The 10,279-nt window shown below is 42.2% G+C and overlaps 1 protein-coding gene across 1 annotated transcript; it reads left to right on the plus strand.

Annotated features, from left to right (window-relative positions):
* Positions 1 to 7,223: 7,223 nt before the first annotated feature.
* On the plus strand, positions 7,224 to 9,407 carry LOC132227904 (heterogeneous nuclear ribonucleoprotein H2-like). The gene has a single exon (XM_059683561.1). The coding sequence runs from the start codon at positions 7,322 to 7,324 to the stop codon at positions 8,669 to 8,671; it is 1,350 nt and encodes a 449-aa protein (XP_059539544.1). The 5' UTR covers positions 7,224 to 7,321; the 3' UTR covers positions 8,672 to 9,407.
* The last annotated feature ends 872 nt before the right edge of the window (positions 9,408 to 10,279 follow it).

A 10,279-nucleotide genomic window follows, 5' to 3' on the forward strand; every position in this document is an offset into this window, starting at 1 on the left:
CCCAGCAAAGCTATCATTCAGAATTGATGGTCAGATAAAGAGCTTCACAGATAAGAAAAAGCTAAAGGAGTTCATCACCACCAAACCAGCATTATATGAAATGCTGAAAGCTATCCTTTAAGAAGAGGAAGAAGAAGAAAAAGGTAAAGATACAAATTATGAACAACAAATACACATGTATCAACAAGTGAATCTAAAAATCAAGTGAATAAATAATCTGATGAACAGAATAAACTGGTGAATATAATAGAATCAGGTGCATAGAAAGGGAGTGAACTGACTATTTGCGGGGGGGAAGGGATGTGGGGGGTGCGGGAAGAGATTGGACAAAAATCGTACACCTATGGATGAGGACAGTGTGTGTGTGTGTGGGGGGGGGTAAGGGCGGAGGTTGGGGTGCGAAATGGGTGGAGGAGAGTTATGGGGGGGAAAAGAGGAACAACTGTAATAATCTGAACAATAAAGATTTAATTTTTAAAAAATAAAATAAAGATTTCTTATCCATCTTATTATTTTCACATAATTTTAACTCTATTCTGTGTTTACAACTATCACACAAAGTGCTTTAATATCATATGTAAAATGGGAGTTCTTTGAAAATTTCAAAAGCTACTGAAATTTAATGTAAGCAGAAAGAGATGCCGGGTAAATTGATAAACATACACATTTTGCCCAGACTTTTGGGGCAAGGTTTTGGACTGATAGGAAAGTACTAGCAAACAAAGTGTTAAGATAGATTTTGGAGAAGAGCTCACAGAACTTTCAATACTTGTAATCAATCATGTTAGGTTCTGAAAGTTTGTAAGTTTAAGTCCCAAGGGACTTGACATTAGGCCTGTAGCCCTCAAATGCTTTTCTACAAACATAGGCGTGAGTTAGTCATGAAAAGCTTAAAACCAGTGATTTTCAACCTTTTTCATCTCATAGCACACATAAACTAATTACTAAAATTCTGTGGCGCACCAAAAATATATATTTTGCTGATCTGACCAAAAAAATAAGGGGGGGGGGGTTATAATTTTGATTCATTCACACTGGATGGCTTTTGTTGTATTGGGAATTGTCATTTTTTTTTATTTGATAATCAAGAGAAAATAGTTCAGTGGCCCTGGCTAAATAGTTAGGTATGGCATGTTTTAAAATTTCTTGCAGCATGCCAGTTGAAAATTGCTGCTTTAAACGTATAGACTTATTTCTCCTCACTCATTGTTATGTGGTTTTGTAGGCATCTTTTCCAATTTACATAAATTTCATCCAGGTAGAAAGTCTGTTGACAGATGAGCCCGTTTTTATCATTGAGGAACTCTGCAAATTCCTACCAACACCATAGCAGCCATGGGATCTATTAGCCACTCACCAAGTCAGCTCTCCTTATACTCACTCATTCAGGCCTTGAACCTGAGGCCCGTCTGTGGTTCCACAAAAGTGTCAGTAGCACTTACTGTGATTATTTACGTTCTTATACAAACAGCTTGCCTTCTTCTGGACTAACTTAAGCTAATAGGTATTGAATTTATGTTACTTATTCAGCCACAATTAATAGTTTTTCCATTTGTTCACTGCTTTCCCTCATTTCTTATTGGTTACATTGGCACAGCACTTATCACATGTGTATATCTTGCTCTTTGACCTTCAGATACATTCTTACTATTGAACAATTGATCTGAAATTCATGTGTAACATTCAGCATTTTTTCTTCACTTGAAATTTTTTCTCCTCCATCATAATCTGTCAACACTCACTGCCTTTACACGCACCAGATGTGATGAGAAACATGTATGTACATCTCAGAAATGAGCCCAAATGTAGGAAGCATGGCCATTCTGCTACCCTATGTCTTTACATTTAAAGTGGTTGTTGATAGGTACATGGTTATTGCCATTTTATTAATATTCATGTTTTTTTTCCCCTCATTGGGGGGCAGGATTTATAATTACAGAAATAAGACAAAGGTGGGCAAAAAGGCTAACATTCATAATTGAAGTTCTAAGTTGAAAATCATGGGAGCCAACCTTTGTCACAAGCAGCTTCTTTGCAGGTAGTCTACAGTCTAGATCAGGGGTGGGCAAACTTTTTGACTCGAGGGCCACAATGGGTTCTTAAACTGGACCGGAGGGCTGGAACAAAAGCTTGGATGGAGAGTTTGTGTAAACTAATATAAATTCAAAGTAAACATCATTACATAAAGGGTACAGTCTTTTTTTTTTAGTTTTATTCATTTCAAACGGGCCGTAGTTTGCCCACGGCTGGTCTATATTCTGCCTCTTTATGGCCCCATCCTCCTCCCCACTTAGACAGGCCTTGTTCTTCTGGTGTGAGTAAAGGATAGGGCAGGCAGCTTCCAGTAAGCCACAGGCTGTCTGCATCTCAGGAGTGTGTCAGCAAGACAGCTCTGCAGCCATGGGGAAACCTATACTGATCTAGAATATAGAACAGGGTTTTCTGGGAAAGCTCCAGAGAAATAGGATGCCAAGAAGAGACAACACATTTTATCCAAGAACAAGCAGAGACATCATGAAAGGTCTCAACTTCCTAGGAGGCTGACCAGCTGCATTTTCAAAACTCCAGTCACAAAGACAACGTCTCATCCTGACAATGTGCTCAGCGGCAGGCAGCACGGTGGGGGGACCTGGGAGAAACCCCAGCAAATCTGTACATACAGGAGACTGCAGGGTCCCCAGGCCTGAGGCCCTGAAGGAGAACTGAGGTACTTTCCATGGCTGCATTTTCAAAACTCCAGTCACAAAGACAACGTCTCATCCTGACAATGTGCTCAGCGGCAGGCAGCACGGTGGGGGGACCTGGGAGAAACCCCAGCAAATCTGTACATACAGGAGACTGCAGGGTCCCAAGGCCTGAGGCCCTGAAGGAGAACTGAGGTACTTTCCATGTCACAAACACCAGGAAACTAATTGCATCGGGAAGTGTGGGTGAACCCCTGGGCGGTGCTGGTCCTGCGTCTCTACACACCGCCCCCAGCCCAGTTTTAAATTGGGCAGAGATGATCCCAAGAGCAGGTCTCTGTGGGCCACAGCTTCTCTGCAGGCAACTGGTTACCCTTGGAGATATCTACAGACAGACCGAGTGACAAAAGAGAGACTGCAACAAGAAATCCCGCTGCATGGGAGAACATATTTGCTAATGCTGCCTCAGATAAGGGTTTAATCTCCAAAGTTTACAGGTTACTCTTAAAACTTAAAATGAAGATTGAAAGTCCAACCAAGAAATTGGCAAAGGACTTAAATACTTTTCAAAAGCAGACATGCAGAAGGCTGAGAGATGTGAAAACATGCTCAAAGTCACTAATCTGTAAGATGCAAATCAAAACAATGGAGGTACCATCTCACACCTGTCAGAATGGCTATCAACAAATCAACAAGGACAAGTGTTGGCGAGGATGTGGAGAAAAAGGAGGTACACAAAGTACCTGGTTTCCCCAGGTCTCCAAGTCCTGCACTGCTGGTGGGAATGCAGACTGGTGCAGCCACTGTGGAAAACAGTATGGAATTTCCTTAAAAAGTTAAAAATGGGACTCCCATTTGACCCAGTAATCCCACTTCTAGGACTATATCCCTGCCGGAAACCATTCATTGTCTTCACTAGCTGAGTTTAGACAGAGACCCCCCAAAAGCTAGTAACCTTTGAAGTTCTAGCAAAGGTCAGAACTGTGCACCACCCAGTTAATCTAGATAATGATGGCTGAAGCAACCTCCCTACCTTTAATCATGTAAATTGCCTAGGGGTGATGTTATGACCTAATCTGTGTGTCATTGAAACCTCCTTAACCTCGGGCTACCCCTAACAAACCACCTTACCTTCGTGCTACCCCAGACAGACCTCCTTACCCTAAGGCTACCCCGACCTCAATGAAAGATCTGAGCGGCCTGAGCTTAGGTGGAAGTTGTTCGGGACTTGCCCGCCTGGTCCCCCAATATTGCAAAATCATCTCGTGTCTTTTTCTCTCATTTGTTGTACGGCTCCTCTTTCAGATACCGAACCCTACTCCACGCAGAACGTGGAGGGAGTCTTACTTGACAATCCCAAGAAACCAGAAACATCAATCAGAAAGGACATATGCACCCCTATGTTCCTACCAGCACAATTTATAATAGCTAAGATTTGGATATAGCCTAAGTGCCCACCAGCAGATGAGTGGTTCATCTATACAAGGGGATTCTATGCTGCTATAAAAGGATTCTTTATCATTTGCAACAGCATAGATGGATCTGGGAAAGCATTATGCTAAGCTAAATAAGCCAGTCAGACAAAGATAAATATCACATGATTTCATTCATATGTGGGATACAATGAACAACAAACTGAGGAACAAAAATAGATCCAGAGACTAAGGAACACTGAACAGACCATCCAACCTCAGAGAGAAGGCAGTGGGGAGGGGTAAGAGATCAACCAAAGGACTTATATGCAGGCATATTTGCATAAGCAATGCACATTGACACTGGGTGGTGGGGGCTTGTCCTGGGGGACGGGAGTGGGGTGGGGGGTCAATCAGGGTAAAAGAAGAGATGTAATACTGTGAACAATTGAAAAAAAAGAGAGAGAGGCTGGCTGTGGCTTTGAAGGCAGACAGGTTGGCCAGGGAGGCAGAGAGAGCCAGGAGCCAAGAAAAATGCTGTAAAAACTGAAGGAAAATTAGAAGGTTGTGCTGAGAAAGCTCAGTGGTGTGGCTTTGGAGAGTGGTTCACTGAGAACACCCTGGCCATACTTGTTTCCTTTCATGTCAGTTCTGTTTCTTGCCATGGATTCTGATGCTTTGTTGTATTCAAAAGTTTAATAACATGCAACTTTAAAGACAAAAAAAAAATACGGAAGACCAACATAAGCGATTGGATTTCCCAGCCCATTCTCAGCAAATGGGAGCCAAATAAGGGCTGCAAATCACTTAGTTCCTACCTGACTACAGCTAAGTAGGCTGGGACCCCTTTAGGACTAGAATGCCCTATGAACTTCATGTGAACTTCAGACTTGTGACTTGGAGCAGAGCCTCATGTTCCAAGTCAAGGTGGTTCTTTCTGCCAATTCCTGGTTTCTTTTGGGCTGAGGCACATGCTGGACTTGGGTTTAAGTCACGTGCCACACCTCAGCCCTCTTCTCCCTTCCCCCAGGCACTTGCTAAGCTTAGTGCTGAAGCTAAACATCCGTGTGAGTTTCTGGATATCTTCAGCCCTTAATTGGATAAGTTGCAGCTGGGGCTACAAAGACTGAGGTCAAGAACTCAGAGGTTGCCACAAGTGGCACCTGTAGAATACAGTACAAGTTGGACAAGTATCCCTCAACCAGATTCTGAAGGCTTGCTCCATACTCCTAGTTTTAGACTTTCATGAAGGCAGCTAATGCAAGACTACAGGCCCAGCTCTGATCTTATAAAACCCATTGTCACCAACCATACTTTGAACCGAGCAATTAAAAAGCAACTTTATCCATGCCTTACAATCAAAACACATCATTGACGCCATTGCTCAGGACAGGCTCATGCAATCCTAATTGCAGAGTCTGCTTGGGTAGGTGAGGGAGCTATGCAAGTTTGAGGTACCAAGCTGGGTTCATAGAGCTTGCCAGGCTATAGGGAGGTTATAAGGCACTGACGTTCAAGTGGTACTTATGAATGATACACTTTTCTGCAGTGTGGAACTGCTGCTATGCAAAAAATATTTAAAAATCCATTGACACAGGACCACACGTGCTCTGCACTGGCTGGGGGTCCTCTACCTGTCATAGCTAATGCTTACTGGGAAGATACTGTGATGGGCACTGGTCTAACCAGTGTCATCTAGCCACAAAATGTCATTGTTGAAGTTTCTAAAATAAGGTACTTGTCCAAGATTTCAAAGCTCGTTAGTAACAGACATGGACACTCCCCAGGTGAGTTCAAACCCATATCCTCACTGTCACATACCACACAAAGGATTTCCACATAAAGGATCAGAGATTGAGACTCTCGTCAAGAGTGGTACTCCCACCTCCACTGCAAACAGTAGCTCAGCCCTCACTGATAGTGAGGAAGGGACATAATGAGAAGAGAGCCACAGGTGTCTAAAATTATTCACCTTGCTAACTAAGGTGTTTTGTTGTTGTAGTTGTTGTTGTTGTTTTTATTTTTACCCCCACAGACCTGGGGAAACTGGAGGGTAAAACAAGGCTGTAAAAAGACAAGATGCCTCAGTAGGTCTATTATTCAGAAAGGAATATGCTTTGATTTGGTAGCTGTGCCTAGACGCTGACTCCCTCGGGGAGTTTCTCAGCAACTCCGATCATTCTCCAGTTCCAGGAACGGTCTGAGCTGTTGAAAAATCATAGAGGTTTAGCCATCTTGTTATGGGACTTTGAGCTCCTGAAGGCTGGACTGAACCTTCCTTTTCCATAGCCACATGCAGCTGCAAGCTGCAGTGTAACATCTCCCTCATCTACATCTATATATATAAGAGGCTAAGTGACCGACCGTCCATCCGGCACATATGACACAGTGGCCATTTAAAAATAAACACTGATCAATTCTCTGAACGGTGAACAATTGGCAGCCTTTCACACTATAACTTCAGCCATCGAAGATCAAACTGTATACCCCAAATGCTTTTTCTTAGATGGCCCAGGCAGTAGTGGAAAAACATATCTTTATAACGTTTTAATACATTAGAGGTCATGGTGGTACTGTCTTACCCACAGTGTCTATAGGAATTGCTGCAAATTTAACTTCCTTTAGTGTGCACAAATCCATGCCCTGGACCACTAGTCCATATACAGTCAGCCAACTGGTGAGGGGGCTCAGAGCAGGATTTCCAAGGTGACCAAATGTGCCAGGAGCCTTTCCATCCTTACTGCTTGACACAGTCACTGCAGGGAAGAAACATCTGCATAGCATGTTTCAAGGGACCTGGCGTATATGGCATACTGTTCTTAATATATTTGCTCCCCTTCTTAGCGCTATGTGTTTTAACCAAGGTCACCTCTCGGAGAAAGGTTGTTTCCACAGGTAGGGATTTTTCCCTGAAGTTAGGGAGGAAATAAAACCCCCTCACTAAGTGCCAGGCAGGTAGTTAATCACTTTAACTACTAGCAATCACACTTAAGCTACATAATCTTCTTTACTCCCTGGAATGGAGATAAGAAACGCCCTAACATTTGGAATAGAAATTGATAGGATTAAAATCAACTGGTATAAATACAGATGTAACAAGACAATAAAACACAGAACCTGGTTTGCTATAACCGTTTGAGGGCAGGAGGAACATCGTCCCGCATCCTTAGAGCTCCACTGAAATTGCATTGATCCGAGCTTGCCACCAAGAGCCTCACAGTCACCATGATGCTGAGCACGGAAGGCAGAGAGGGTTTCGTGGTGAAGGTCAGGGGCCTACCCTGGTCCTGCTCTGCTGATGAAGTGATGCGCTTCTTCTCTGATTGCAAAATCCAAAATGGCACGTCAGGTATTCATTTCATCTACACCAGAGAAGGCAGACCAAGTGGTGAAGCATTTGTCGAACTTGAATCTGAAGATGAAGTGAAATTGGCTTTGAAGAAGGACAGAGAAACCATGGTACACAGATATGTTGAAGTATTCAAGTCCAACAGTGTTGAAATGGACTGGGTGTTGAAGCATACAGGTCCAAATAGTCCTGATGCTGCCAATGATGGCTTCGTCCGCCTTAGAGGACTCCCATTTGGCTGTAGCAAGGAGGAGATTGTTCAGTTTTTTTCAGGGTTGGAAACTGTGCCAAATGGGATGACACTGCCTGTGGACTTTCAAGGGCGGAGCACAGGGGAGGCCTTTGTGCAATTTGCTTCACAGGAGATAGCTGAAAAGGCCTTAAAGAAGCACAAGGAAAGAATAGGCCACAGGTACATTGAAATCTTTAAGAGTAGCCGAGCTGAAGTCCGAACCCACTATGATCCTCCTCGAAAGCTCATGGCTATGCAGCGACCCGGTCCCTATGATAGGCCAGGGACTGGCAGAGGTTATAATAGCATTGGCAGAGGGGCTGGGTTTGAAAGGATGAGGCGAGGTGCCTATGGTGGAGGCTATGGAGGCTATGATGATTATGGTGGCTATAATGATGGGTATGGCTTTGGGTCTGATAGATTTGGAAGAGACCTCAACTACTGTTTTTCAGGAATGTCTGATCATAGATACGGAGATGGGGTGTCCAGTTTCCAGAGCACCACAGGCCACTGTGTACACATGAGGGGATTACCTTACAGAGCCACTGAGAATGATATTTACAATTTTTTCTCACCTCTTAAACCCATGAGAGTACACATTGAAATTGGACCCGATGGCAGAGTTACTGGTGAGGCAGATGTTGAATTTGCTACTCATGAAGATGCTGTGGCAGCTATGGCAAAAGACAAGGCTAATATGCAACACAGATATGTGGAGCTCTTCTTGAATTCTACTGCAGGAACAAGTGGGGGTGCTTATGATCACAGCTATGTAGAACTCTTTTTGAATTCTACAGCAGGGGCAAGTAGCGGTGCTTATGGTAGCCAAATGATGGGAGGGATGGGCTCATCCAACCAGTCTAGTTATGGGGGTCCTGCTAGCCAGCAGCTGAGTGGTGGTTACGGAGGTGGTTATGGTGTTCAGAGCAGTATGAGTGGATATGACCAAGTGCTGCAGGAAAACTCAAGTGACTATCAGTCAAACCTTGCGTAGGTAGAGAAGGAGCATTAAACAGCTACTACAGAAATGAAAGCTGAGCATTTATGGGGTTGAATAGAATGGGAGGGCTGTCTAGCATATCCAGTGTGGTTAATGGGAAATAGATTCTGATTACTCTAGGTCAACTTTTCTTTCTCTTTCTTTTTTTAAGAAAACAAAGGTGATGTTTAATACTTTTGCATTACGGGCTTGTGATTTAAGCTTACTGTAAAATGGGAATCAGAATTGTTTTCAAGCTCAGTAATTTTGAACACTGAAATATTCAGTACTGACCATAACTGTTAAAACAATTTTCATCTTTCCTCAAGTTAGTTTATGTTGTAGGAGTGTACCTAAGCAGTAAGCATATTTAGGTTAAAGCAATTCTCTTATGTTAAATGTTGCTCTTATACCACAAGACATTGAAAACTTTGGATGTGTGTTGAGAAACATGCTTTTCTGTAAAACTCAAATATAGGGACTCTGTCTATAATTCAAAGTGAAAACATTTGGCATGTTTGTTAATTCTAGCTTTTTGGTTTACTATCCTATAAGGCATGTGAGTGTACACTTATTTTTATTAAGATCTGGGACAATTTTGAGATGTAATACCAATTGATACTTTAGGAATTGGGTCATGTCATTTGTATAAAATTCTGAAGCTTTGATTTAAATCTTTCCTTGTATTGTGATTTCCATTAGACATATTGTACTAAATGAAACTTGTTAAATAAAACTTCCTTTAAAAAAAAAAAGAAAATCAACAATTCTCTGAACTCAAGACTCAAATCTATACATTGAAAAGGCACATTTGGACTAGGAAATATTGACCCAGAATGATGAGAACAAACAGAGCTCTGTTTGTAGCAATGGCAGAGCAGATAACTTGGGCCTGCTCTCTCATTGAAAACAACCATAAAACCTGGAGAAATTATACAGGAGTGGGCAAAAGTAGGTTTACAGTTGTGAGTATGGGAAATGTTTATTACTGTATTGTTTATTAATTATTGTATTATTTATTATTACTATTAACCTACTTTTTTGTGTTTTTTAGGTGTAATTAACATTTCAATCAGTAATTTTTTTTAATTAAATCTTTATTGTTCAGATTATTATATTTGTTCCTCTTTTTTCCCCTCATAACTCCCCTCCTCCCAGTTCCCGCCCCACCCTCCACCCTCACTCCCCACCCACTGTCCTCATCCATAGGTGCACGATTTTTGTCCAGTCTCTTTCCGCATCTCCCACACCCCTTTCCCCCCCCAAGAATAGTCAGTCCATTCCCTTTCTATGTCCCTGATTCTATTATGATCACCAGATTATTTATTCACTTGATTCTTAGATTCACTTGTTGATAGATGCATATTTGTTGTTCATAATTTGTATCTTTACCTTTTTCTTCTTCTTCCTCTTCTTAAAGGATACCTTTGAGCATTTCATATAATACTGGTTTGGTGGTGATGAACTCCTTTAGCTTTTCCTTATCTGTGAAGCTCTTTATCTGACCTTCCGTTCTGAATGATAGCTTTGCTGGATAAAGTAATCTTGGTTGTAGGTTCTTGGTATTCATCACTTTGAATATTTCTTGCCATTCCCTTCTGGCCTACAAAGTTTCTGTTGAGA

The sequence above is a fragment of the Myotis daubentonii genome, chromosome 2 (assembly GCF_963259705.1).
Source record: "Myotis daubentonii chromosome 2, mMyoDau2.1, whole genome shotgun sequence".
NCBI lineage: Eukaryota > Metazoa > Chordata > Mammalia > Chiroptera > Vespertilionidae > Myotis > Myotis daubentonii.